This window comes from Pleurotus ostreatus (genome assembly GCF_014466165.1).
Source record: "Pleurotus ostreatus strain PC9 chromosome Unknown scaffold_3, whole genome shotgun sequence".
Taxonomy (NCBI): domain Eukaryota; kingdom Fungi; phylum Basidiomycota; class Agaricomycetes; order Agaricales; family Pleurotaceae; genus Pleurotus; species Pleurotus ostreatus.
In genome coordinates, this window is record NW_023503158.1 from 2,298,269 (window position 1) to 2,325,812 (window position 27,544).

Genomic DNA, 27,544 nt, shown 5'->3' on the forward strand with positions numbered 1-27,544 from the left:
TGCTCACAACTTCAAGAGACACTTCTTTTGGCAGGTAAGACATCTCAGCAGTGTGGGCAGACGACAACATGGGGAACGGTATAGTAATGGCGAAGCAATCCTACCACCATCGTCGGACGAGGGAAGGTACTGCTTTCACCAGTAGGTCCCCTGTTACTCCTGAATCTCCTGAGTTCCATACTGACGCGCGGCTCACGTGTGCATTTACTAGGGACTGTACCGTACACCAATTCTGCACCAAACTCCCATCCAAGGTCTGTATTGCCCTCCGGATTTCCTCACACGCTCGGGCAGCATTCGGAATGGTAGACGACGACGCAGCGCTCTCTATCCCGCTCCCAACTTCACCTCCGCCCGTCGAGCCAGCGCCCGCGATTTACATTGACAAGGACGTCCCAAGTCAAGTTGACGGCGAAGACGTTCTTGAGAGAAGTTCGCAGACGGTGAAAGAGGAGGAACATGTAGCAGGTAGCGTGCCTACGCTTCCCTCATCGAACGGCGACGCGCGCGTCGCCGAACCGCAAGTCGAAGGCGACCAGGCAACACCCGAAGCGTCTCCAACTTCACCGACTCCCCCACCGCCACCGTCGAAGCATGAACCAGCCCCACCCGCGGAGGAACCTCCACAAGGTCCAACCACCCCTCGTCGCCCTCCACCTTTCGATGATATCTCGACCAATGGACACCCTGTCTCACGATCGTCGACCCCCGGTACGCCGTCACTTGCACCTTCCGTATCATCGACACACAAGCGGTCTATGACCATATCCAAAGGCCACAGCGTCTCTGTTGTGCTTGTCTCTACGGCATTAGAAACCATAGCAGCATCCAAGGAAGCTAAGAAGTCGGCATCCCTCCGTGAAAGCACTCAACATGCCTTGGAACTGGTGCGCTCTAACCAGGGTGCAGACCATCCGAGAGAAGTTCTTGAACCGTTAAGGTTAGCATGCGAGACGCGGAACGAAAAGCTCATGATCGCAAGTTTGGACTGTATTTCGAAACTGGTGTCTTATTCCTTCTTCGCCGATCACGATGATTCATTGCCTTCACTCTCGTCTCCACCGGGTTCCCCCCATCCTTCTCGTCCAGCTGGCCCCTCGGACTCTCAGGCTAGCCTCTCGCCACCTTCTCTGGTAGACATCGTAACCCATACGATCACTTCTTGTCACACCGAAACGACACCAGAGACGGTGTCGCTACAGATTGTGAAGGCTCTGCTTTCCATGGTTCTCTCCCCCACCACCCTCGTGCATCACTCCTCGCTCCTTAAAGCAGTCAGAACGGTGTACAACGTATTTCTGCTTAGCAACGATCCTGTGAACCAAATGGTTGCCCAGGGTGGCCTTACCCAAATGGTGCATCACATATTCACTCGATGCAAATATAACGCTGCGGGTAACGTGGCTCCTTCCGACCTTCCGTCTCCCCAATCGAGGTCTGTGTTTACACCGTCCCCAAGGATGGAGAACTTCAGTTCGAGTTCTTCTCCGAATATTACATCCCAACGACTTGCCGGCGAGCAGGAGCCAGCGAGCGAGTCCTCTCAGAATGTTTCGACAGAAGAAAATGATGAGCAGACGAAGTCTTCGTGAGTTGTTCGCAACTTGAATATGCTATTCTCGTCTAAGTCCAACTCGTCCCTGAAGTAGTCCCGATCCCGCAACGCGTCAGTCCTTGGAGGAACCACCAGAACCTGCAGGTCGGGAACTTACCGTCAACGATCTCTTCATCAAAGACGCTTTCCTTGTGTTCCGTGCGCTATGTAAGCTGACCATGAAACCACTCAATAATGAAAGGTGTGTCGTATGAATCTACGTTAGCTAGAGGGATCTGACTGGACATCAGTGAACGGGACCTCAAATCTCATGCCATGAGGTCGAAACTACTGTCTCTCCACCTTGTTCTGACCGTCTTGGACTCACATATGGCGTTGTTCGTGGACCCTTCTGCTATGATCTACTCGAGTTCGCATCACGAAGCGACTACGTTTATCCAAGCCGTCAACCAATATCTTTGCCTCTGTTTGAGTCGAAATGCGGTCAGCTCAGTGCCTCAAGTGTTCGAAGTCAGCGTGGAGATCTTTTGGCGAGTTCTTTCTGGAATGCGAACCAAGTTAAAGGTTGGTGCTACGTTTTCGAATGGAAGCATATCTAATTTTATCGTAGAAAGAGATTGAAGTACTTCTCCACGAGATCTTTGTTCCTATCCTCGAGATGAAGACGTCTTCCCTCAAGCAAAAGTCGGTCATTTTGGCTATGCTTTCTAGGCTGTGCCAAGAGCCCCAGGCTTTAGTTGAAATATACCTCAACTACGACTGTGACAGCGATGCCGCCGACAACATCTACGAGCAGTAAGTTTTAAGGACATTCGTGTGTAGTCTCGTCCCTAACCACCCCCTAGCCTTATGAACATCATTTCCAAGATCGCATCTCACCCAGCATCAGCGAATCTCAAGCCAAACGACCCAGCCACAAGCCCTGCGGTTACTCCTACGACAAAGTCCCATGGGCCAGGCGCGCATGTCCAACTCGCCACCCCTTCCCTCACGGTCTCAGGATCCATGGATACTTCGGTACTTGGGCTTTCAGAGGGGCAGTTGAAGAGACAGGGGCTAGAATGCCTGGTAACGGTGTTGAGATCCCTCGTGTCCTGGGGAACTGCCAGCAAGGTTTCTGACGATGCACTGACGGCAGCATCCTTACGATCACAGACAGGGGAGGATATCAAGTCCGACAGCGGGATGGGTGATACAGCAAGCAGTAGGCTCTCGACGGCGGGTGCAAGCGTTGATAATTTCCGGCTACCCACCCCTGACCTTTCCGACGATCCTACCAAGTTTGAGAGCGCGAAGCAGAAGAAGACTATACTGCTAGAAGGTATCAAGAAGTTCAACTTCAAACCCAAGCGCGTAGGTGGTTTGATTGTCCGTGGGTTAGTATCGTAACGTTTGAGTTAGGGCATTCAATTCTTGATTGACAATGGCCTCATCCCGAGTAAAGCTCCGCTGGACATCGCCGACTTTCTGTTAAGCACGGATGGACTGAGTAAGGCAATGATAGGTGAATACCTTGGAGAGGGGTAAGTTTCTCATACTTTTTGTCGCCCATGTATCTCAACATCCTGTGCACAGAGAAGAAGAAAACATCGCTATCATGCATGCTTTCGTCGACCGTCTGGATTTCAAGAACCTTCCCTTCGTAGATGCCTTGCGATTATTCCTGCAGTCCTTCCGTCTCCCCGGAGAAGCTCAAAAAATCGATCGATATATGTTGAAATTTGCCGAACGGTTTATTGCAGGCAACCCACAATCAGACTTTGCTAATGCCGGTATGTGTTCCAAGACAAACAACAGGCTTCTGTTGTTGATGTATATTCTATAGATGGTGCATACGTATTAGCCTATTCGGTCATCTTGCTCAATACGGATGCTCATAACCCGCAAGTCAAGAAGCGCATGACAAAGGCCGACTTCGTTAAGAACAACCGGGGGATTAACGACAATTCCGACCTTCCCGAGGAATTCCTCCATACTATCTACGACGATATTGTGAATAACGAGATCAAGATGAAGGATGAAGTTGATAGTCCGAGTATTGCCGTCTCTGGGTCTGGACTCGCCAACGCGCTGGCGAATGTGGGAAGAGATCTCCAGAAGGAAGCGTATGTCGTCCAATCGAATGGTATGGCGAACAAGACAGAGGTACATTTCACTTTCTTTTTTCGGGAATGGTCGCTCAACGGCATGCGGATAGGCTCTCTTCAAAACCATGGTACGGTCACAACGCAAAGGATCTAAGCACGGCGAACAATTCTTCAGCGCGTCCCACTTCATTCACGTTCGCCCCATGTTCGAAGTCGCTTGGATCCCATTCCTCGCGGGTCTTTCAGGACCACTGCAAGATACGGACGATCTGGAGGTCGTCGAACTGTGCTTAGACGGCTTCAAAAGCGCCATTCGGATAGTCTGCTTCTTCGGGCTTGAGCTAGAAAGAAATGCTTTTGTGACGACTCTCGCCAAGTTTACCTTCTTGAACAACCTTGGGGAAATGAAAACAAAAAATATGGAGGCTATCAAGACGCTGCTTGACATCGCTGTGACCGAGGGCAACAACCTGAAAGGATCTTGGCACGAGGTTCTGACCTGTGTTAGTCAACTTGAACATATGCAGTTGATTAGTAGCGGCGTGGATTTGCCAGAGCCAAAGAAAGGGTTTGTTCCTCTGACTTGTTCGTTTCTTTGGTTCTCATTTACTTCATTAGTCGCACGAAAAAACTTAACGAAGAACTCGCCAACGAAAGTCGATCAAGACATATTACCGTAGCGGCGGACATGGTGTTCTCTCTCAGTCACTACCTTTCCGGAGTACGAACTTCTTCACAACGCCGACCCTTATACTGACCCCTGGCTTAGACGGCGATTGTCGACTTCGTCCAAGCATTGAGCGATGTTTCTTGGGAAGAGATCCAATCCTCAGGCCTTTCACAACAACCACGACTATTTAGTTTGCAAAAACTGGTCGAGATCTCTTACTACAATATGAACCGTATTCGTCTCGAGTGGTCGAACCTATGGGATATATTGGGAGAGCACTTCAATCAAGTGAGTTGTGTTTACTTGGTGCTGTGATTGGTCAATCTAAAGCGGGGAAGGTGTGTTGTCATAATAATCCACATGTTGGATTCTTTGCTCTCGACTCCCTCCGTCAACTTGCTATGAGGTTCTTGGAGAAGGAAGAGCTCCCCCATTTCAAGTTCCAAAAGGACTTCCTTAAACCCTTCGAGTACACTATGGTGCATAATCAGAACCCTGAAGTCCGCGACATGGTTTGTGATTATTTATTTTTGTCTGGATCCCGTTCTGAAGCTCGATGACGCAGGTGTTACAATGCCTTCAGCAAATGATTCAGGCACGAGTTCAAAACATGAGATCTGGCTGGCGGACAATGTTTGGTGTCTTTTCTGCTGCGTCGAAGGTACTAACAGGTAAATTCGGCCTTGACATACATACGGAAACTAGGTTGCTCATCACCATTTGTAGAACGGATCGCTAACTCCGCTTTCGAGATCGTCACTCGTTTGAATAAGGACCACTTCCCGGCCATCGTGCGTTACGGCGCCTTTGCAGATATGACTGTTTGTATAACAGAATTCTGTAAAGTGAGCAAGTACCAAAAGATCAGTCTCCTCGCCATCGCCATGCTTCGAGGTGTTATTCCTGTCATGCTAGAGTGCTCGGAATGCTCATTCACGCCTGATGGAAAACCGGATCCGTCAGCGGACGATCCTATGATTAGATTCTGGTTCCCTGTGCTCTTCAGTTTCTACGACATCATCATGAATGGTGAAGACTTGGAAGTCCGGCGTCTGTACGTCCCCAGTTTATAGAGTAGCCTTTCTCTCATTGACCGTTCTGCAGGGCTCTAGACTCGCTGTTCACAACTCTCAAGACATACGGATCGTCCTACCCAGTCGATTTCTGGGACACGGTTTGCCAAGAACTTCTCTTCCCCATTTTCGCCGTCCTCAAATCTAGTCAAGACCTCTCACGCTTCAGCACCCAAGAAGATATGAGTGTTTGGTTGTCAACGACCATGATACAAGCACTTCGAGATCTCATCGACTTGTATACATATTACTTCGATGTATTGGAGAGATTTTTGGACGGCCTTCTCGATCTATTGTGTGTCTGTATATGTCAAGGTGAGTGCGGGGGTCGTGGCGTAGAGTCACGAAGGCTTACCTTCTTTCAGAGAACGATACTCTGGCCCGTATTGGAACCTCTTGCCTGCAACGACTGTTGGAAGGCAACATCAACAAGCTCAGTGTCGTGAAGTGGGAGCGCATCATCACGACGTTCGTCAAACTCTTCAAGACAACCACACCGCACCAGTTGTTTGACGAGCGGCTAAGGGTTGAGATTGATGAAGCGGGAGAAGAGATTCCTGAAACTGGTACGATTCTTCGCATTCAACAATTGGCCTTGAATGATATTAGGAGGACAGAGACAAATGGGCAAACGATTCTACCCGCGCCGTTGACACAAGCGGCTGAAGAATCCAAAGGAGCGAAGCCGTCTGCTGTCGATCGCCGTCGTATCTTCAGACAGATCATTGTAAAATGTGTCTTGCAGTTACACCTCATCGAGACCACAAACGACCTGCTCAGAAATGACGAGGTATATCAAGCCATACCCCCAGACCAACTACTGCGCTTGATGGGGGTGCTCGACCAAAGCTATCAGTTTGCGAGGATGTTTAATGAAGACAAGGAACTTCGGACGGGTCTCTGGAAAGTCGGTAAGTCGTGGTACGCTGAATTGAAGTTTCATAGCATTAATCATTGCATAGGGTTCATGAAGCACCTCCCGAATCTCCTCAAACAAGAGTCTAGCAGTGCATCAACGCTAGTACATGTCCTGCTTCGAATGTACTATGACCCCCGACCAGAACATCAGACTGCCAGACCTCGCATCGCTGACCGATTAATGCCGTAAGCACCATCACCCGTCGTGCTTTAATTTGCTCACAGCTTTCTTAGGCTTGGACTCGGTGTGGTTCAGGATTATTGTAAACTACGGCCAGATTCGCAAGGGAAAAACATCATAGCGTGGACACCTGTTGTCGCCGAAATTTTAGGCGGGTTTTGCAATTTCGATGATAAAGCAGTAAGCATCTTGTCTTCGACTGCAACCACACCACTAACGATCTCGCAAATTAGTTCCACAGATACCTGCCAGCCACTTATCCTCTGGCAACGGAGCTGCTTTCACGCGATGTCACATCAGACGTCCGAGAAAGCCTCAAATCATATTTCGTCCGAGTGGGGTATACGCAAGGCATTATAGAGGCTACCTCATGACTTATTTGCACTGTAATATAATTATGATCCATTGGATTCCACGAGAAAGCAGGTTATTGGCGGAAACCAGTATAATTCCCCTGTAATCCACCCCACCCGGTGGGTTGTACAGCGATAGCTGTAAAGGAGTTAAATTAGGATAATCGACCTTAGTTAAGGAGAGGAGAGGAGGACTGACGATTTGTGCGCAAAGCATTGTATCGATCTGAAGGTATCTCAGTAACGGAACCTCGTAGTTCAAGTAGAATTACCACATACCAGCATTCTGCGCGTTGGAGTCATTTTCCGTAGCGAAAGTCCCAGATTTCATTTGAGCAAAGATATTAGCTGGTGATGTATTGTTATTGGCGTTTGAGTTGGGTAAGGGCGGAGGAGACTGCTGTATCTGGCCAAACCCAGGGTTGAATCCAGTTGGATCTGATTCATGCGTAAGAATGGTAAATAAATGAGGAGATGAGAATACAAACTCGGTTGAAGCTGTCCGAAACTGTTGTTCTGGAAAGGGCTGCCTTGCATTTGCTGCCCAAAGCCTGCTATCCCAGTAGCTTGAGGGCGGATCGACCCCATTCCCGGGAAACCAGTAGCTTGAGTATTGACGAAAGAAGGTGGCTGAGGATTTGAGAACGAAGGTTGCTGTGTGTTGACTTGGAAGCCGGTAGGCTGTGTGTTGACAAACGAAGGCGGTTGTGCGTTTACTTGGAAACCAGTAGGTTGAGTATTGAGGAACGAAGGTTGTTGAGGATTACCAAACGAAGTGGGTTGTGAATTCAGGAATGACGGCTGCTGTGGCTGTTGCTGGGGTTGGAAAGGTGATGGATTGTTGTTGGGGCGAGCAGGAACAAAGCCCCCGAACCCAGTTTGCGTAGGAATGAGTGGTTGTAGCAGGCTTTGGTTGGCGGGAACGGGCGCAAGGGGTCCTCTGGGTCCTGGAGAAGGTGTTGCTTGCAAGAAACCGGTCTGTTGCTGGAAGACTGGGTTTAGTGAAGGGAGTCCTAGTGGCGAAGACTGTCCCTGCTGAGGCTGTCCCAGGAAAGAAGGTTGTCCGGCCTGGGGGAGCTGTCCAAGCTGAGACGAGAACGCAAGGGGCGATGGCGACGGCCCCGGACGCACCATGGTGTGCTGCGGCGCGAGAGGTGCTGGAGGCGGTGGGGGAGGCGGCGAAGCGACGGGCTGAGATTGTTTTCGTAGCTCACTCAACCGTGCAAGTTGATCAAAGATGTCGGCCTCGGTTGTCTTGGCCAAATTCGCTGGACTTTCGCTGGACGTCGATGCTGGTGCCACCGCTGGTGCTGGAGGGACGGGCGCCGGAGGGGCAGCTGGCGGGGCAGGAGCTGCTGCTTGTGGAGGCGGCGCGGATGGCGCTCGTGCGGGCGCGGCGATGGGAGAAGTTGGCGCAACAGGCTTGGTAGAACTAGGTCGGTTGGTCCACGCGTCATCGTCAAAGCCGCTCGACTTGGTAGCAAGAGCTGAACTAGACCTGGGCGGTGGCTGGATGCTCGACGGCGTCAGCGAAGCAGGGCTTAACATCTGGGGAGAACTCGTGCGCTGTATCTGATCTGAGACAGTTGCGATAGTATTCAGATCAACGGTCTGCGGCAACGTTTTGCTTGCTTGTGGTCTACCGCGACGCGTTGCCTTCAGAGCACCACCAGGGCCTGCTGAGAACAGATTAGGGGGAGACTTGGACGTCCCCGAGCTTTCCTCAGCTTGAAGACGCCGGGCCAATTCTTCGTCGCTGCGCACTTGATCAAGAGGCGTACCAATTGTCTTGCTTGGAACCCGTTTCTCTATGGCTTTCTTCACGCGGATAATGTCGCCCTCGCGCAGACCCAGCGAGCGCATCGTCCCTTCCGTAATGTCCGGCAAGATGGCTTCGTCGATCTTGTCCTTGTCAAAAGCGGCGGCATAACGCGTGCAGTCGTCGACGTCACATCCTGCGGCCAGGAAGAAATCAAACCAATCTATTCTAGGCTTCTTCGGGCCTTGAGGAGGCACCGGGCGCGAACTTGAAGATGAGCCGTTGGGGCGTTGCATGGCAAGAGGAATATCATCCTCAGATATTCGAGCGCCAGTGGATTTAGATCGTTTCATCGTTTTCTCGACGTAGCGCAGGTCATCCGGAGACATCTTCTCGGCGGGGACTTCGACAATAACACCGTTGATCTTGTGCAACCGTAGCTTGCCGTTGCTGAAACCAAGGAAAGCTGCATCGACGCGGAACTGGCCAGTACGATCATGCCACACACGAGTTTTGTCGGCAGGAGGGACTACGATGGTCATTAGATAGTTCTCTCAGGTTTATTAGAAAGACCTTACACGTTGTCCTTTCAGAGGAAGACCTATTTGGCGTCGAGGGCGGCGAATCGCGTGTACTCTCTGATCGGGAGGACCGAGGTTCTGACGGAGGGGAGGCAGCGCGGGCCGCTGCAGCCTCCTTGCGCTTTCTTCGTTCTTTCTCCGCCGCGTCGGCTGCTGCCTTCGCTTGTTGCTGAGCTTCTGCTTTCTTTCGATCGCGTTCAGCTCTTTCCCGCTCAGCCTTCTCCTTCTCCACCCTCTCTTTCCTGTCCTTCTCTTTCTGCAGTCTCTCCTTCTCCAGTCGTTGTGCCTCTTCGCGCTCGTTAGCTTCCTGTTCTGCCCTAAGATTTGCTTCATCATCCTCGGTGTCATCGGCCGCAGCAGTAGAGGGCCCAGACTCGGACTAACGATGAGTGACATCGTGGTAAGCTCTCATCATCAAGCGGGAACGCCGACGCACCTCAAGATATGAAGCAGGCACCACGCCGACCTTGCCTTGTGCATTTCGACATTTCCACCAATCATTTCCATCTTTCTCCAAGACGACCAACTGTTCGCCCTCTTTCACTGATAGCTCATCCTCTCCATCTGCATCGAAATCATACAGAACGGTAGCCGAATCATCACCATTCGTGGTCCTGGTGGGAGCTGGGTCGTCGTGCTTCCCATTTGTAGCATACGATGGTACGGGCTCTTCCTCTTCATCCGCTTCGTCGTCAGTTGAATCCCGAGGCGGGATGATGGCAGGCGACGCAGGAGAAAAGTGCACGGAAGCTCCATTCTTCTTGGGCTTTGGCTCAGAGCGTAGTGCCGAAGGACGCGAAGCCTCTGAATCGTCTTGAGCGTCTGGTTCAGCGGCCTCGGGCTCGGCCTCGGGAGAGGTAGGTCGAGCACCGCTATGAAGTTGTTTGGAAGAATCGAGTTTCGCACGGATGGCATCAGCATTGTCCTTGGAACCGACGTGGAAATGAAGATTGATCGGGTTGGGGCCACCTATGTCGACATGGATGTGCTTAGACTTCTCAATCGTAGCAGTATTGATATCCGAAGTCTTCCATTGCTGTACTGGTGTCTTGAAGAAAATGAGATGATGAGTGCTTTCAACGATAAGCTGAGCGTACTTTGTCGGCTTCGCTAGCGAAGAACACTGCCCCGTTCCCTATGCCCAATGTACCCTTCTTCTTCTTGCCCTTCTTGTCAATCTCAGATACAGCCCAGGTCTTTATGTCGTCGGCCGTGACCTTTGCAGATGCGACACGGTCTGCAGGATCAACGTAGGTACTTATAGGCCGGGAGTTCTGCTTGATATTAACAATGGGTCACCGACTTCCAAGGGAGTACGTACGGTGGGCGGCGCCGGCGCAGAGGAAGCGGAGCCCTCGTCGTCGCTGATGGTCTGAGCCCTAGCTGAGTACGGGCTTCGGACCTACGGACTCGGTGAACGTACCTCTACATAATTCCCTGGGACGTATCCGGCTTTTCCGCCACTACTTTTGCTCTGCACCAGTAGCCACTCTTCCTCGGATGCGTAGACATCTAATATATCATCTTCTTTCATTGATAGTTCGCCATTAGCTGCCGCATCGTAGTCGTAGAGCGCCTTGACGGTCGATATGTGGTCGGCCTATGATGCTTATGAGACACCTCTTTGAATCCTCTCAGGGATAAACGACATACTGGCTCAACGTATGCAGCAGGTACAAGGCCTACAGGGCTGTCTTCATCCTGGGTGCTGCCTTTGATCTTTACTTTCCACCAGCTGTGTCGATTCAGTTGCGGTTATGGGCAACGTGAAGTTGATAACAAGAACGCACTCGTCGTCGACCTTCTCAACGAGAAAGAGGATCTGATTCTCCTTGATAGCTATTTCATCCTCGTCTGTTTGGGGGACGTAGTCGTACGAGGCCTTGAGGACAGCGAGATATTCGTCGAAGGGCATGAAGATACGGAACAGATTGCGGTGTCACTATTTGTATAATTCGGTAACCGAAGCTTTTCCCGCAAGCAATTACCCAAATCATTGAATTTGCCCCTCGAGCTGTCCACGGCACTCTGCCACCCATCCGACTCAGTGCAGAGTCAATTATAAAGCCACCCAGTCAGTGTCATATATTATTCACGGACTTGCGGCTCCGGGCGCGCTGCCAGACTCTGATATAAATTTTACCTGGAGAGACTCGGCCTCCACCATCGATAACTGATTCATCATGAGCAAGCTCAACGCTGGGGCCTTTGAATTCGTTCCAGGCAGAGCTTTCAAGGTGCCCGCTGCTGCACCTGCACCCACCCCAGGTCCCCCCATCGAACGACCTGAGCAAACCGAGGCTCCCGCCCCCGCGCCTACAATTTCTCTTAATATCGGGGGATCTAAGCCTCTTGCACCATCACCGTCTCAAACACCTCCCCCGACAAAGGCACCTGCTGCACCAAAACCCGAAACGAACGTCGCTAAACCATCCAAACCGGAGACATCAAGAACATTCACGACCGAGAAGGCAAAGACAGACACCAATGCAATCGTACAGGAGGTTCATGCAGTGGCCGATCAGACCATTCTGGAGGATCTCTTTGGAGAAGGTGAGTGGTGGCCAAATTCTTATATTTTCGGATGAATTTATGTGCTCGATCTCAAGGAATGAGAGAGCATTTGAATATTGTGTTCGTCGGGCATGTTGATGCTGGAAAGAGTACGATGGGCGGTAACCTTCTCTTCTTGACGGGTATGGTCGACAAAAGAACGATGGAGAAGCTTGAACGCGAGGCGAAGGAAGCAGGCAGAGAATCATGGTACCTCAGTTGGGCACTCGACTCCACCACCCAAGAGCGATCGAAGGGCAAGACCGTCGAGGTCGGTCGTGCTTATTTCGAGACGCCAGCCCGACGTTACACCATCCTCGATGCGCCCGGTCACAAAACGTATGTCCCCTCCATGATATCCGGCGCCGCCCAGGCAGACGTCGCCATTCTCGTCATTTCAGCTCGCAAAGGCGAGTTTGAAACAGGGTTCGAGAGAGGTGGTCAGACTCGGGAGCACATTATGTTGGTGAAGACAGCAGGTGTGTCAAAACTGATTGTCGCTATCAATAAGATGGACGACCCCACCGTGAATTGGGAGGAGTCTCGATACAACGAGATCAAGGACCGTTTGATACCTTTCATTAAGGCCTCGGGATACAATCCCAAGACAGACGTCCATTTCATACCCGTGTCAGCTTACACCGGGGTCAATCTCAAGGATCGTGTGCCCAAGGCAGTTGCTCCATGGTGGACGTAGGTTAATTCTCAGTCTCTCTCATCCAGTTAGCTCAACCAAGCCACCTCCCAGTGGAACGTCTTTCCTCGAACACATGGATGCTATGCCCATGGTCGATCGCAAGGTCAACGCCCCGCTCATGATGCCCATCTCCGAGAAATATAAAGACATGGGCACCATCGTCGTTGGCAAAATCGAATCCGGGCACATCCGCAAAGGCGACAACCTCGTCCTCATGCCTAACAGGGAACCCGTCGAAATCGCTGCCATGTACAACGAAATGGAAGAGGAGGTTAACTCAGCGATGTGTGGCGACAACGTCCGCATCCGTCTGCGCGGTGTCGACGATGAGGATATCACGCCTGGATTCGTGCTTACGAGTCCGAATAAACCGATTCACGCCGTCAGTCGCTTCGAAGCCCAGCTTGCTATCCTGGAACACAAGAATATCATTTGCGCTGGATATTCGGCTGTGATGCATGTGCACACGCTCGCAGAGGAAGTGACGTTGCCTGTATGCACTAAACAACCCTCCTCTTGATAAATCCTGATTGCCCTGCTAGGCTCTGCTCCATTACTTCGATAAAGCCACAGGACGAAAGTCCAAGAAACCGCCTCAATTCGCAAAGAAAGGTATGACATCCGTATATTTCCTTCGCCTCAATTCCTTGACTTTCTGTAGGTCAAAAGATTGTTGCGCTGATAGAAACAACCGCCCCGGTATGTGTTGAGCGGTTCGCGGACTACCCGCAACTTGGACGTTTCACCCTACGAGACGAAGGTACGCAACCCCTACTCTCTACAGACAAACCTCTTTTTTCTCATCTATTTTCTACACAGGCCGGACCATTGCTATTGGAAAGGTAGGCCCATGCTATTGAGGGATCTTTTACGGTTACTAAATTCCCTTCTAGGTTACCAAGCTTCTTGAAGGCAGGCTGTCTGAGGTAACGGAGGGTGTCTCGCAGATGTCTGTTTCCGGTGCCTAAGCAGCGTGAAATCTAGTATTTGAGTAGATAGTTAGCTGTACTTGCTGTTGTATAACAATCGCCACAGTCATCGATGCTTGGCTGCGTTGGATACGTATTTGCGTCACTAGGTCACCAATGGCACTAGGACGATCCCGACGCCAGGAAGACAACGGGATATGATGTAACATCGCCTGCATCCCAAAACTTTGTCTTTCAACTCCAACTTTGAGGATAAGTCGGTACCTCCAAAAAGTGAATTGCTTCTGTAGAAACAAGCCACGCTGCAATGACCACCGCAGGGGTCGAACCTGCAATCTCCTGATTCGTAGTCAGACGCGATGCCATTTCGCCAGGCGGCCATATTTACGAGAGCCGAAACGGTAATTACGTCGGGCGGGTGCAGCCAATCCATGATCGAGGTTGGCTCGAGGATTCCGGGCTAGAGTTGGAAGATTGTTTCTTGTTCAGTTTAAATAAAGCCTATTGAGATGTTTGCTTTCCGTGTCAAGCTCTGGAACAAATAAACCCCCACGCTATATCACGATTTCTAATAGCGTTCAGCACAGTAGGCTATGGAACCACCGTACTCGCGAAGCCTCCCAAACTCGACGTCACTGTCACTCTCTCAGGAGCCGGCTTAATGGTGACAAGAGACTGGAACCTGCCACCTCCGAGAGGCGACATAGGGGTTAAGGCGATATCTGGGTTCGTGGCCTACAAACAAGCGGGCAAGCGGGATCGTTAATACCGGAAACACTAAGGTCAGAATCTTTACTAACCGACATAAATAATTGGGAGACCACCGAATCGGTTGACGCGATGACCGTCAAAATGCCTGAGCCTTTTCCACTCTGCCAGTCCACTTCTTCAAACGAGATCTAGGTAGAGCATCAAGTTGGTCCGAGGGGAGGGGGATGCGCGGCTACTTACATGGTCTATTTGAGATGGATTAACCGTAATCATAACCGTATCGCTGCTATTTCCGCGGGGATTGGATACGACGAGGCGGAACATTACTGTGGTGAGGGTTGATACACTAGGCGCGTTGAAGCTCGTCGTGGCGTTGGTTGTGCTGCTCAGGCTGACCGCTGGCCCCGATATCTGGGACCAAAGGAAGGAGAGATCATCGGCTGCAAGCCATAGGTATAAGATCCGAGGAAATCCCAGAAGGCGGCACTTACGGGGTATGTCGTTTTTCGTAGACCCAGTCAAAGTAACTAGAGTTCCTGTAAAGACGGTCAGGTCCATGCCAGCTGAAGCGATTGGTGCCAAAGGATCAGGGCAGTTGACCGCAGCAGGGCGAGAACCAACGCCTTCGTGATCACACAATGAGATAATGTACAATATTCACTAGCAATGCCACTCACCTGGCCAAGGATCAAGCGGCCCTACAATGGGTCCAGTTGCCGTTTGAGATTTACCAGGAATCCCGCCTAGCCATGGGCCACTGCCTTGTGCCAAAAACGGAAGCAAGTTGAATTCGTGAGGTATCTGCGGATCGCCGAATACGTTGAGTTCGGGCCAAATGATGCCGTCTGGTGCGGGGGGGTACGGGGATATATACTGCCCGGCCATGATTTGATTCGGGGTGGCAATCGCACCACCGGCAATCCGAGCTCCAACTTCGCGAGTATACGGAGAGAGAGATGTATCGGAGGAACGGAACAACCATTGCCCTCTGCGGCCTTGTTGACGAGGAACTGCTGTGCCCCACGATCGCTCAGATTCCTTGCCGGTGCAAGGGTCTACGTCAATGGCAAATATTTGAATAGTTGCCGTTTCGTCGGTAATGTATCCTTCGACCTAAGGGAAGAGGTAGCATGCGTTAGCGATGAACAGGAGCGGTCATGGAGAGAAAACATACACGGGTCTCGGCGATCTCACCGGCTGGATTGCCATTGATACCTGCCTGGAGGGTCTCGATGCGAAGATAAGCGGGACTGCGCGACAAGATTAGACAGGGGAAAGGCCAGAAGGTCAATCATCTCACGTCGTTCCGTGAGCTGTATATAGCCCTAGGTTGGCCTCTATTGAGTAAGCAGCAATGATTGTATCGTCTCCGTCAGGAACCGTCGTTCCACTGTAGATGATGAAGTCGCCTGAAGGGGGGGGCAATCAGAGGTAGCCAGATACATGTACTCTTCAGGAACGCACCAACCATGAGCGGAGCGAATAAGTTCGGGTCGGGCCTGCCTTCAGCGACAGGTGGTGGGTCGAAGGTGCTAAATTTAGTGTCAGTATGTTACAGTTTTAGGACAGACATCAGCCAGATTTACAAGCCTGTAAGCGGCTGCCCATTGCTGTCTAATGGCCTGTTTTTCTTTGGGCAAAGGGGGTCGTCTTCGACAGCGGGGTCAGCACGTGGAAGGCAAACAGGAAACCCTGTAGAGGCTTGGACGGATGGACTTTCGGTATCGGCTGACCAAAGTGGCCAATCCCCATGTACTTTGCCAAACCGACCGACTAGTAGGAAATGGTTGAGTATACTGCCCGGTAAATAGGACCCTGACGTACTCGGGTCGTTGATGACAACTCGTCTACCAGAGGTGGCATCACCAATACTTCCACTAACGCGAAATTCACCCTTCTCATAATCGATGGAGGTGATGAACCCGGCGTTGGCATTACCGACTTCCTGGAATATATAGATGATGCCAGCTACATGTTGTCCGCCGATGTAATTAGCGTACATCTGTGATTGATTAATCAGAAAGATACGTTGGTCATTAACTAGGTAAACCTTACAGCTGCTTCCCAATTGACCTCAGGCCATAAAGGGAGGTCGATGGTGCCATCGGGTTTGAATAGTTCAGACCAAGCGACAGCAGTAAGGGAAGGCGTGTTGACAAGAAGATTGCGCGGAACAACGACGGTGACGCCATTTATTGTGATCGTGCCGCCGGAAAGAATATCGGAGGCATTATTCACGGTGGCACTAGATACACGAGTGAGCAAGGGAAAGAAATTGGGCATCGAAGACGTACGCTGTGATGTAACCTGTCGCAGGGAATGGAGAGGGGTCGTATGGCACGTTGACAGCCTGGGTGGCAGCGAGTAAACTGGCCAGAGAGCCCAAGACTTGGAGCACTCGCATCCTTACAAATGTAGAAAGCGGGGCAGTTGGATGATTTCAGCTTCACCCCGAAGAGCCTGCTTTTAAACGCGAAGCTGTTATTCTTTCCAGAACAGTTTATGCCCGACTGCATACTAGATCAGCCGTTCTTCTTGTCCTCTAGCGTAACTGAGAGATCAATTGGCCAATGTCAATCTAGGCGATAGGACGAACCTGGAAGCAAAATTAGAATCAGAAACCATATAACCGGGCTTTCTCGTCTTCCCGTGGGTTTGGGTACGTATAACCGGTGCCCTGGAGAGTTTCGGCTGCGTTGATAATTAGGACGGAGTGGCACACAGAACAGTGAGCTGACTCAGAAATCGACGCGGAAATAAAGGTGAGTACGATCAGAAGAAATCCAAACCCATGGAAGCGGATGGCCGCATATCGTGGAACATCAGCAAGCGCGAAGTATCGACGTAGCGTGAGAGTAAGGTCAGACGGCCACACGTAGTCGAGCGGGTGGTAGTACCGTACTGGGCTACATCCCTAAGGCTGTTACAAGTGAAGTATCGCACTCCACATGTGCGAATTCAAGAATGGGGCAAGCGCAGCTCGTCTACTCCCACCACTGGCGGCTTCTTTTCTCATCGGTACAGTCAACGGAGATGTAGACATGTCGAACGATCGAAGAGACGGAGCAGCAAGTTCCTGACCACTTGGGTGGTGATACTACCAGACTTTTGGTCGGTGATTGCGTCACGGAGGGGGTTATGGGCGCCAGCGAGGGGGAGTTCACTCCTTGTAGATTGGAGGAATACGTTGGTCTAACTCCGTTACAAGCGTCCTAGAAGACCCACGAGTATCCCATGCGGTAAGGCCGTAAATGTAAAATGTGATGGCCACTGGCCAGACACTTGCTGTAATTTTTGTACTTGGCGAAAGAAAGCGCACGTACTCACTCGCACACTTAACCCGTTAGGCACTAAAGGCTTTTAAGATGGCAGAAACAAAGTCTGAGATGACCAACCGACCAAATCCCAACATCCCACCGCAGTGGTACCTGACAAGAACCACACCGTCGGTTCTCAGCGTCCCCTAGATATTGGGGTCGGCCTGCCTCGTGAGGCCAATCGGCTATGATAGTATTTCACATTGAGATGTCTTCCTTCTACATGACGTTGGCACACTGAATATCCTTCATCCTATTCAGAAACGGACAACTCACTGCTAGTATACAACCTAGTATTATCATTTCAGCCATTGAATTGGGCGCTGTGGAAACGTTTTGAACGTAGTTGGCAGTGACCGACACCATTACTTGACCATTACCATTTACTATCTCACGGCGTGACACAGCCACATTCAAGCGAACGGCTCAGAACATTTCCTACCATGTTGCTTCCATGGCACCTCAACTCAAGATCAACGCCGTGGCCTTCGTGTCACCCCAGAATCACCCAATACTCATCAGAACATTCTCTAAGCAAGAGCATCCCATCAAATATCACTATATCGCGCACACCAGTTTAGATGTGATCGAAGAAAGAGGTCAGCTTACAGAGATAATAGTGCCCAACGTGTAGCTTACGGTCAAATTCAATTCAGTTGCCGCCGGGGGGAAGATGACTGAGTGCTACCTTGGGCTGCTGTATACAATGGAGGATGTTGCCGTCTATGGATATATAACTCCGTTGAAAGTCAAGATCATACTGGCTCTTGCCCTCTCCGACGCCGTTGTTCGCGACCTGGAAATCACGACCGTGCGTTCCAATATACAACCCATGCATACCAGAAAGCTTGACGTCTGTACCGCAGATATTCAAGGCCCTCCACATGGCCTATTACTCCGCTATATCCAACCCATTTCTCAAGTTGATTGACGGTACAAGCGACCCATCGCCCTACCTGGCCCTTAACAGTCAACAGTGGAAGGGCTTCAACAAGAAGGTGGATGAGATAACTAGGGTGGTGGGCGGTGCTCCGACTTCCTAACGATAATGCGCAAACCGACCGTACGTTCACCAGGCTCCTCATCGGTGATCTATAACATGGATTTTATAGTTCTGCTTGTTCTAATTGCGCCAGACATTCCCCCGCTTCCCTCGCCATCACCCTGACTATATTATCATTATCGACAGACGCAACATACGCCAAAGTCGTCTTGGCACGCTGCATTAATCTTGGAGGAAATGGTTGGCGCTCGAGAACACCATCATACACCAGCTTCGTAGTTGCACGGGCGAGAATGGCAAGGAAATGCAACGCCGCTCGTCTGAGAGGCGGAAATTTTGTATTGGTCGACGTGGGTTGATCATCCATTGTATCGCGACTTCGCTGGCGTTCTGGAGAAACGCCCTGCTCAGGTTTCGTTGGTTTGGGTGGTTGCGTATTTGAAACACTTTCGAGCTGCAATAGATCGATCATGCTGTCGGCGAGGTCGACGGTATAAGGGATGAGAGCCAGCGAGTAGGTATTTTCGCATTCGGTGAGCAAAGAGAGTGCAGACGTCCTAAGAGTCGTAGGGAGGTGGGAAGAACGGAAGACATGAAATATCGGTGGTGCTAAGGTGTCGACTGATGACGCCGTCAGATATGTTATTCCTTACTTTCGCAGGAAGATTTAGCGTACCGTAGATGCCCAACGCGTCTCCGCACCGTCGTATAACCTGTCCCAGCGCTTCACCCACTCGTATTCTCGTATCTACATCATGCTTCGTCGAGACGGACGCTGCCAACCCGTCCAAACCAGTTGAGTAGATCTTCACTAGAGAACCCAAAACGTCTTTGCCATTTGTCTCCACCATCGCTGACAAGCCCTGGACCGCATTCAGAAATATATACGAGTCGTCGTCTTGGATAGACTGCAGGAAGATGGAGAGGATCGAAGGCATGAGCGCGGGATCCAACTGTGGTTTATGCTGTGGTACTGAAGTCGAGGAGGATCGTTTTGGCGTCACTAACTGGCGGAGGAGAAGCAAGCCATGGGCTCGTACTGGTAATATAGGGTCTTGCAGGAGTTTCAAGGCTTTTTGGTAAGTCGCGTGCATATCCTCTTCCTCCTCGCCCCTTCTTACTCGTGATGCCCCGGCCGCTGACGTCGACGCAAGACGTGCAGTCATCACCATTCGACATTCCCTTGCTAATGTTTTGATGGACGGTGACTTGTCATTTGCGGCTAGCGGTTCTAGTAAGGTGAAAATATCGTCGAGTAAGGGTTCGTTACACGCGGAGAGGTCTTCGTGCACTGTGCCATTGGGATTCAGGATCACAACGAAGCGCCACAGAATGTACAAGGGACTCTGTACCTTCAAGTATAGAGAGCAGAAGATTTATCGCAGTCTCTGTTATCTCGTCGTCCGGGGCAGTAGACACGGTATCTTCATCTTCGTCGTCGCTGTCTCCATCTAACGTCACCTCCTGCGCCTCTACCTCGTCCACGATTCGTAGCCCATGTAAACCAAGTCCTTTTGGTTCCAGAATATTAGGGGACCTACGCGTAGACGGAGCAGGTCGCATCGGAGCGTTGGCAGATTCCAACGCATGCTTGACGAAGGACAGGATATGCGAGGGTTTTGCGAGGATTCCAGTGGAGGTATTGCCCGTCGTCGATTGTGTCTGAAGCTGCATCACGAGTTGCAAGTATAATAGAGTCCTTAGTGGAGAAACGCACTGTCAACCCACTCGCAACAAAGGTATGGACATGGAATGGAAAGCTCACCTGAGGGGATCTTCGTCACTAGCTTTCGCTTCCCGATAAGACTCCAGTAATCTCACAAATAAATCAGAGGTGATATCCGACCGGTCGATAGTCTTGAGAAATCGAACGAAATGCGCAGGATCAGGGAACAGGTTCAGGATATTTGCAGTCTCGTCCATTTCTTCGACGTTCGCCTGATCTTCTGGTGTTAATAGTGACAGGCCAGTGGGTTCGTCAGTCCTTACGACGGTGATGTCAGTAGTCCGGTTAACATTGCGTTTCTGTTCCCCACTCACGTCTCTAGCCTTTCTATGTGACCCTCGATATCGACGCGCCAGCCCGGCCTATCGCTGTGTATCAGATACCATGACGTACTCAGTCCTTCTTCCTGTCCGATTACCCTGCCCCAGGTCGTGACGAGGCCTCGTAACGATTCCACGAGCTCAGGATCCGAGGTCTTGACTTGCTCCATATGATATAGAAGGGAATACAGTGCCGGAAATATGGGAGATATCAACGTCGATATCAGCGTTGGAGAAGGGTCCGAGTTCAGAACGAGGGTCATGAGTGTTGATAGGGATTTTTCGGCACTGAACTCGTTGATCGAACCTCTTGAAGCGGGGATGAGGAGCGGCGTGTGTATGGCAGAAAGGATGATTTTGGATGCTGCAGGGGTGTCACAAAGTCGAGATATAGCAAACGCTGCGGCCTGTCGGTAATGCGGATACTTGACTTCTTGGATCAACGCAAGAAGCTGGGGTACGGTGACACTGAAGAATTCCTACGGTAAGTCAGAGCATCAGCGACTGAGCATAGCTCAGGGTACGGATTCACTTGCCTCGTCCTTCATGTTTGTTGGAACCGTACCGAGGACTCGCGCAATGTGTTCCAGTTGTTCTAACCCTATCTCACCTTCTGAACCTTCGTCTTCTCCCAACACTGCTGCAAATAGGCCTCTTACACCGAAAGGACGCAAAATCTGACGTCCTAAAAGGTACACGCAATTTCTCCGAATATGGGGAACCTCGCGATGAGAAGAGAGAGCGGCACCTAGGGCAGTGATAGCTTGTGACGGAGGGAGACTTCAAAATAAATTGTATTAGACAGAGTGCGTGTATTTGATGAGGCAGTAAGGCCTACACGGCGAGCAAACGCATGGTCAGCGGTCGTAAGGCATCCACAGCTACTGCTTCGCCAGAATTCAAAGATTTCGGCAACCAGCCCAAAGCAATGCAAGGGGAAAGTATCTGCCCCACATGCCTACTGAGGATAGTCGTAGTGACCAACGTCTGTGGCAATGGTGACTGTGGTCCGCTAGGAAACAGCAAACCCATGAAACGAAGTGTCATTGACGAGAGCAAAGCAAAGTCTTCGGCAACGTCAGATATTTCGACAATTTTAGGCGACGGGGCAGAAGCTTGGAAGGCTTTAGCTGGCCAGGACGACTTCAGCTTCGCTAGCAATGGGTCGATCCCCCATTTGATTGTAATGGAAATGAGCGTTCGCAGCTGTGCAAGATCGCGCGTGCCAATGGCTGGGATGTCGTCTGGATCACCTTCTGCACCAATCATATTCTGGACTCCTTCAACGACGTCCAGAGATGCGAGTGCAGTAGCGCGTTCGATCTTGTCCAGAGAATCCGAGGCATCAGTCGTGGCTTGGGTTCCGCGACGTTCATGGTACCGAACAAGCCTAGATTGGAGGATAGTTTTGAGGTCACTTTGGGTAGGTGATTGTGATTCAACAAGCACTGAGCCGGCATCCAGAAGCATGGACAGTTTTGAGGACATGGCGGTCAAAAGGAAAGATGGCGGGTTGGTTTTCGTCAAAAACACGGCGGTTTTCATCACTCCCCCAGACCGGGATCGAACCAGTGGCCTTGAGATAAACTTGTTAACCCGTTACAGTCTCACGCTCTTCCAACTGAGCTACCGGGGGTGATGTTATCTAGCTCTTGAGTGCCGTAATAATGGTTTTGGGAGAAGAGATCCCTTGCGGGCACGTGACTAGACGCTGCTGAAATGGCATGTGAATATCAACGTGCCCATTTGCCGAATCCGAAGGTACTTGACCGGTGACGGCCCCTGTCGACTCCCTTTCCCCAACTTCATTCCTGACAACAATGAGCGACTCATTCATTCATGCTGCTGCAGGCGCTGCTGGCGGCGTCGCTGCAATGACCGCGACATAGTGAGTCCCCCGTATCACGCGCGTTCTCCACTGGACATGTTTTCGCAGCCCATTGATCTTTTTGTCAACGCGGGCGGCAGTGGAGACGAAGAAAGAGTCAAAGGTTTTTATCAGGATCCTCCTCGAAGTAGCAAGATTTGACCGGACTCCCTGCAGTCGACGTACCAAGCCGTATTGGACATAGTCAAGCGCGAAGGTGTCTTTGGCTTGTACAGTGGTCTAAGCTCCAGTTTATTGGGCATCGCCGTCACTAATGGGTCAGTGGTTGGAATACTTCAAATGCAACATATCTCATCTTCAACTTTCAGGGTGTATTATTACTTCTATGAGCGATCTCGAGGTCTCATACTCAACTCGCGGACTGGCAGCAAGGGGCTCACCACCTTGGAGTCAATGCTCGCTGGTGTCATCGCCGGTTAGCGTCCAAAATCTGCACCCAACCCGCATGATACTGATCTGCCGATGATTTAGGTTCCGCGACCACGATCATTAGCAACCCTATATGGGTGGTACAGACGTCGCAAGCCGTGCAGAGCATGGAGAATGACTCCGCTCTACCTGGCACATCCTCTAAAAAGTTGGGTATCGCGGAGACCATCAAGAATATCTTTGCGAAGGATGGCATAAAGTCCGTCGATCTCCGCACCCCGTCTCTACCAAGCTAATTGATGAATGTCAGAGCCTTCTGGAGAGGGATTGGACCTGCTTTGGTCCTCGTTATCAACCCAGTCCTTCAATATACGGTCTTCGAGCAGCTGAAGAATCAACTAGTGAAATCACGCTCGGCTAAGTTAAAGGCCGCTGGCGCTGTTGCTGTTGCCGTACTTACCGACATGGATTTCTTCTTCTTGGGAGCCTTGTCGAAGCTTAGTAAGTCAAATACTCCCTCGTTTCACGGTCCAGTTGGCTTACGCGCCTGTAGTTGCCACTTCGTTGACTTACCCATACATGTTTGCAGTTTTGTTTCGAATGGTTTCTGATTTCTGACATCATAATTAGCGTGGTGAAGAGTCGCTTGCAAGCGGGTCAAGCTAGCGCCCTCAAATACAAATCTTCCTTGGACGGCCTCCTCACGATCATCCGCGAAGAGGGCTTAGAGGGCTTATACAAAGGCATCGGCAGCAAACTCATCCAAAGTGTGCTAACCGCTGCCATCTTGTTCGCGTCACAACGTCGCATCTATGAAATCACCAAGAAGGTACGCAAAACAAACATACGAACTACATGCTTCCCTTCACTTACAAGCTTGTGCAACACAGGCGATCACCCCTGTTCTGAACAAATAAAGGACGCGCTGTAGAGAACTTAGTTGTAGAGATTGTACATTACATCCTACCATATTAGTGAAGTCTACTTGACTTCCAGCAGGGACCAAGATGAATAGCGGAAGTGTGCGTAAATGTAAATGAAGTCTGAACACCTGAGCCTCATACTGCAGCTGCCAGCATATATCATTTCCTTTGGTTAGAGTAAATAACCCAGCAACAGCAAAACGACCGCAAAATTCGACCTGCCTGAAGCTTGATGTAGTATTGGCACATATTAAGAACTACTTTGTCTCTTGCAGTTGTGTTAGCATTGCTTTCATCTCATTTATGTCTTTCAGAAACCCGTTGCTGCTGCCCGTCGCGTCGGCTTTGGCCATGCCGTTGTACCCACCGTCTCCGCTGGTCACCTTGCCGTCGTCTTTCGCGAGCCAGACGTCTAATTGCTTCTTAATCGATTCGGCCTTGAGCCGGAAGTGGGTACGAATGACGTCTGCGAAAGGTTCGGGCGCGTTCTTTAGGTTGCCTAGCATCTAGAATCAAGGGTAAGACGTTGAATATTGAAGCTTGAAGGTCTAGCCTGTTGGTTGGGATGACTTACGGCAGTCTTGACAACCATCCGACGAATATTAGCAGAGTCTAGAACATATTTAGCAACCAAGACGGCGAAGATGTATATGTGGCTTACAGGCTTGGGACTGAGGCGTGCCTCCGCTGGATGCCCATCCAGGCTCATTAAGATACGGTTCGTCGCACAAGATCATGGATTGAATGGAAATGAGAACCTAGGGAAAGAATTCAGATCAAGAAGGCCATGGACGATACACATTACTGACTTGGAGCAGGGTTGACCTGCCAGCAACCCAACCTGGACCCGACCATGTGCCCAGCAATGACAAACATACTTTCCCATCCTGGTCACCATGAATAGACGAGAACGTCGCGGCAAGGAGTGAAGCTTACAGCATAGAGGTTGGGATTGAAACGGAACTTCCCCCCATTTGTCTACGTTCCGGTATACATCAGCGGTGTCTACTATGATACAACGAAAGCACATACCGTCATATACTTGACGCTTGGTGGTGACTGATTGTAGCTAGACCCAAGGAAGATATCAAAGAGATAGCTAAAATGATGATCAACACGGCTGTACGTTTAGCAGAAACGAACATCATACCAGCCGTTGTGATAACTCCAAATAGCTTCGCTTTAGATAGAAGCTCTAATGAGAATGCGGTGGAACTTACGGAGTGCCCTCTGGGCCGGTGATCAGGGCCTTGATCACATCCACTCGACTCTCATCTACGCGCAGAAATATAGAAGAGTCCCATGCCACAGGTAAATTTGTGGTGAGAATGGCAAGCTGTAAGTAGGATATTGAGTGCAATACGCGCAATCGGGCGTGAATATGGTCACCTCTTTCGCAATGGCCAAAGACCGCTTCGGTATATCGGAATTCGCGAGCATGCGGGCTTCGTTGTTGTAGTAGAATTTGTAGTTCGGTGATTGATCCTCGTCTGGTTTGGCGTTCTCCGGTGGGATGGTGAGGTCGCAATACTCGAAGCGAACGCGAGTTGCCCACTCCATGTACGCTTTTCTGGCGCTCTCTTCCGTTGCACCCGCATCAACTCGCGGAAGCTCTTCAGCGGATGAGGTATATACCTTCGGCAGCGATGCATGTAGTCGGTCGACGAAAGCATCGCCCTTTGTTTCGCGCAGAGATCTGTCAATGGCGTTGGTCGTAGCAAGAATCCGCCGACAAAAGCTGAGGAGCTTCATGTTCTCTTCGGAAACAGGTTGCGCGGTTTCTTTGGACTTCCCCTTCGTATCGTTGGTCATACGTTTCTGTTCCTCGGTCATCTCCTGTTCCTGCACTTCTGCTGGTTTCATGCCTTCCAGGCCTTTGAGGGCTGCTTGGGCCTGGATGGCAATTCCTTCAAGTAACTCGCGTGGTCCCGAGCTCCCTTCGTAGATAATGATCTTCTCTCGAATCTTGGATGTAGACTTCCCCTCTGGTGCTTTCTCCTTCGAGGAGACAACGGCCATGATAGGCATGGCCATCATGCTAGCCAGTGCTTCGTGATTGCTAATAGTCTACAACGGGACTCGGTCAAATTCCGATCTTCAGTATGACCTTGAAACCGTCCTCCTACCTCTAGCCATTCCAAAAGTTCAAAGTACAATACAGAGCGATCGGACATGTCCGCAAGAGAGTCGTTTCTCAAGAGGGAACTGCATATCGCGTTAAACCTTCTTCTTAGGTGAGCCAAAGCCGTAGGATGGACAAGATAATCGCTTGTACGGGCACCGCCTTCTCGATGCAACGAAGGTAGGTAATTCCGAATGCTGGTAAGTAGATTTCCGATTTTCTCGTCTTTAGCTTTCTGGTTGGCGAGAGCTTGCATTTGCCCAGTCGTCTTGGAATATTTAGCTGAGGATATTGACAGGAACGGAAGAGAATCTCACATCTTCCTTTACATCGCCTGCGTACCCAGTTCCGCCTTTAGCTTTCTTTCCCTGAACAGTAGCGTAGTAGACGTCGTCGTCGTCATCGACTGGGGTGCTCGAATGAGATGATACGCGGGTGCCAGAGCTATCGACTTTCCTACGTTTGTTATTCCGAGGCTGGGTATCTGAGCTGCTCGAGGAATCGTGCACCTGTTCGTAGTACATCTGTTCCAACATGAAGAGGCCAACACCCAAAATGACCCCTTGTAGATTAGAGCAGTGGAATAGTGGTTCGTCCGAGCCCATACCCGGCCTCTTCCCTTTGTCCGCTGAGACAGACTCCCCGCATGCGAAGCAGAATTCCGACTGACAGCGTGGGCACTGCTGCCTGACTATCTTTCGGATATGCTCGATGTATGTCGAGAAATCGGACTTGATAACAAGGGTCACACCCAGCGTCAGAATAGCAGACATAACATTCACTCACAAAGATGGCGAAGAAGTCACTTTTCTTCCTCGTGACAGAAGATCCACAATCTTGAGGGCAGCGACATGGGCCATGGGTCAACTCGGTGTAGAGGGCGAAGAGGAAACTCTGCTCTCCTCCCTCTGGGCATCCTTTCATCCATTGACCCTGCGTCATCAATTTGACGGGTTCATTTGCCTCCGGAATGAACGCGACTTCCGAATCTTCATCGACTTCGATGACTTCTTCGCGACGGTCCTTCGAGAAGAATATACCTGCGACCGTCAGATGCGAAACGACAGGCACTCATTTCAGTATGTTACCTGCGTAAGGGTCGGCTGCATCTGTCTTCCCACCATTGGTAGGTTTGGCATCGTAATCAGAGTCGTAGTCCGCGTAATCCTCCCCTTATGCTGGTGGTCAGTATACTGGACTTGCATCAAATAGTGAAAGGACATACCTTCATCATCATCATCCAGTTCGCCATCATCATCTTCGTCAACATCTATAGCATCGTCTTCGGATCCGGGCGTCTGCAACCAGACTTAGCGTTGTATACGCGAGACTTTCAACGACGTACATTAGGCCTGACGACTCTCGTAGGCTCTGCTGCCATGCGTACATCCCCATCGTCGTCAACGACGTTGTCGAAGTGGCCATCAAAGATGCGCTCTGCGGCTTGCATAACATCTTTGTACTGCTTAAGAGCTGCTCGCGCTTGCGCGACTGTGGCTCCCTGTGCGATCCTGCATTCAATTGTATGCTAAAGCGAGTGGAGCGCGTACACACCATCTCCACCAGCTGCTGAACTTCTTTGTCCATCTTGCGGGTTGCTCTCTATCAAAGGGTCGTGGGGGTCACTGGGATGGACAGTGCTACCTGAATGGACAGGAGGCTGTCCAGTACGTTATAATTAGCCGCTCATAACTCAGGACCGCGCGCTGTGCAGCTTCAAATCAATCAATCTTGATTTTGCAGCTCGAGGATGATCTTGATCTCGAGTCTATAGTGGACGAACGGCTACTAGTATAACTATTCAAGAAA

General features: G+C 50.7%; 8 protein-coding genes and 2 non-coding genes across 10 annotated transcripts; 4 read left to right on the forward strand and 6 right to left on the reverse strand.

Moving 5' to 3' along the window:
• Positions 1 to 302: 302 nt before the first annotated feature.
• Positions 303 to 6,858, forward strand: SEC7 (guanine nucleotide exchange protein for ADP-robosylation factor; the record flags this gene model as incomplete). Its single annotated transcript, XM_036774929.1, has 20 exons — positions 303 to 1,588; positions 1,650 to 1,796; positions 1,846 to 2,119; positions 2,166 to 2,350; positions 2,401 to 2,908; positions 2,957 to 3,078; positions 3,131 to 3,327; positions 3,381 to 3,700; positions 3,753 to 4,210; positions 4,261 to 4,363; positions 4,412 to 4,600; positions 4,651 to 4,824; positions 4,878 to 4,983; positions 5,039 to 5,366; positions 5,417 to 5,700; positions 5,751 to 5,951; positions 6,003 to 6,296; positions 6,348 to 6,489; positions 6,538 to 6,664; positions 6,718 to 6,858. The coding sequence occupies 20 exons, from the start codon at positions 303 to 305 to the stop codon at positions 6,856 to 6,858; spliced, it is 5,586 nt and encodes a 1,861-aa protein (XP_036633431.1).
• A 53-nt stretch (positions 6,859 to 6,911) lies between these two features.
• On the reverse strand, positions 6,912 to 11,092 carry SLA1 (cytoskeletal protein binding protein; the record flags this gene model as incomplete). Its single annotated transcript, XM_036774930.1, has 11 exons — positions 6,912 to 6,976; positions 7,037 to 7,063; positions 7,117 to 7,275; positions 7,326 to 9,125; positions 9,175 to 9,556; positions 9,614 to 10,225; positions 10,275 to 10,451; positions 10,499 to 10,549; positions 10,601 to 10,777; positions 10,831 to 10,912; positions 10,968 to 11,092. 11 exons carry the CDS (start codon positions 11,090 to 11,092, stop codon positions 6,912 to 6,914), a joined length of 3,657 nt encoding a protein of 1,218 aa, XP_036633432.1.
• A 268-nt stretch (positions 11,093 to 11,360) lies between these two features.
• On the forward strand, positions 11,361 to 13,395 carry SUP35 (translation termination factor GTPase eRF3; the record flags this gene model as incomplete). The annotated part of the gene is made up of 7 exons (XM_036774931.1): positions 11,361 to 11,730; positions 11,787 to 12,423; positions 12,479 to 12,920; positions 12,970 to 13,039; positions 13,089 to 13,187; positions 13,247 to 13,269; positions 13,321 to 13,395. The coding sequence occupies 7 exons, from the start codon at positions 11,361 to 11,363 to the stop codon at positions 13,393 to 13,395; spliced, it is 1,716 nt and encodes a 571-aa protein (XP_036633433.1).
• Positions 13,396 to 13,664: 269 nt separating this feature from the next.
• On the reverse strand, positions 13,665 to 13,736 carry PC9H_005357. Its single transcript has one exon. It is a non-coding gene; the product is annotated as a tRNA-Arg (tRNA).
• A 211-nt stretch (positions 13,737 to 13,947) lies between these two features.
• Positions 13,948 to 16,471, reverse strand: PC9H_005358 (uncharacterized protein; the record flags this gene model as incomplete). The annotated part of the gene is made up of 12 exons (XM_036774932.1): positions 13,948 to 14,091; positions 14,157 to 14,255; positions 14,308 to 14,507; positions 14,559 to 14,690; positions 14,745 to 15,180; positions 15,242 to 15,317; positions 15,368 to 15,476; positions 15,532 to 15,599; positions 15,654 to 15,840; positions 15,892 to 16,069; positions 16,123 to 16,312; positions 16,362 to 16,471. 12 exons carry the CDS (start codon positions 16,469 to 16,471, stop codon positions 13,948 to 13,950), a joined length of 1,929 nt encoding a protein of 642 aa, XP_036633434.1.
• Positions 16,472 to 17,838: 1,367 nt separating this feature from the next.
• Positions 17,839 to 18,427, forward strand: PC9H_005359 (uncharacterized protein; the record flags this gene model as incomplete). Its single annotated transcript, XM_036774933.1, has 3 exons — positions 17,839 to 17,983; positions 18,041 to 18,195; positions 18,251 to 18,427. 3 exons carry the CDS (start codon positions 17,839 to 17,841, stop codon positions 18,425 to 18,427), a joined length of 477 nt encoding a protein of 158 aa, XP_036633435.1.
• Positions 18,428 to 18,490: 63 nt separating this feature from the next.
• PC9H_005360 (uncharacterized protein) lies at positions 18,491 to 21,978 on the reverse strand (the record flags this gene model as incomplete). Its single annotated transcript, XM_036774934.1, has 7 exons — positions 18,491 to 19,008; positions 19,064 to 19,678; positions 19,740 to 20,086; positions 20,153 to 20,371; positions 20,428 to 20,912; positions 20,958 to 21,213; positions 21,272 to 21,978. 7 exons carry the CDS (start codon positions 21,976 to 21,978, stop codon positions 18,491 to 18,493), a joined length of 3,147 nt encoding a protein of 1,048 aa, XP_036633436.1.
• Positions 21,979 to 21,981: 3 nt separating this feature from the next.
• On the reverse strand, positions 21,982 to 22,069 carry PC9H_005361. The gene has a single exon. It is a non-coding gene; the product is annotated as a tRNA-Tyr (tRNA).
• Positions 22,070 to 22,253: 184 nt separating this feature from the next.
• PC9H_005362 (uncharacterized protein) lies at positions 22,254 to 23,607 on the forward strand (the record flags this gene model as incomplete). Its single annotated transcript, XM_036774935.1, has 9 exons — positions 22,254 to 22,321; positions 22,370 to 22,424; positions 22,478 to 22,578; positions 22,630 to 22,736; positions 22,793 to 22,949; positions 23,001 to 23,191; positions 23,244 to 23,271; positions 23,321 to 23,519; positions 23,581 to 23,607. 9 exons carry the CDS (start codon positions 22,254 to 22,256, stop codon positions 23,605 to 23,607), a joined length of 933 nt encoding a protein of 310 aa, XP_036633437.1.
• Positions 23,608 to 23,870: 263 nt separating this feature from the next.
• PC9H_005363 (uncharacterized protein) lies at positions 23,871 to 27,322 on the reverse strand (the record flags this gene model as incomplete). Its single annotated transcript, XM_036774936.1, has 15 exons — positions 23,871 to 24,119; positions 24,188 to 24,225; positions 24,275 to 24,371; positions 24,423 to 24,500; positions 24,550 to 24,591; positions 24,646 to 24,712; positions 24,834 to 24,949; positions 25,003 to 25,680; positions 25,740 to 26,003; positions 26,053 to 26,466; positions 26,522 to 26,775; positions 26,824 to 26,907; positions 26,961 to 27,033; positions 27,096 to 27,236; positions 27,290 to 27,322. The coding sequence occupies 15 exons, from the start codon at positions 27,320 to 27,322 to the stop codon at positions 23,871 to 23,873; spliced, it is 2,628 nt and encodes an 875-aa protein (XP_036633438.1).
• Positions 27,323 to 27,544: the final 222 nt, after the last annotated feature.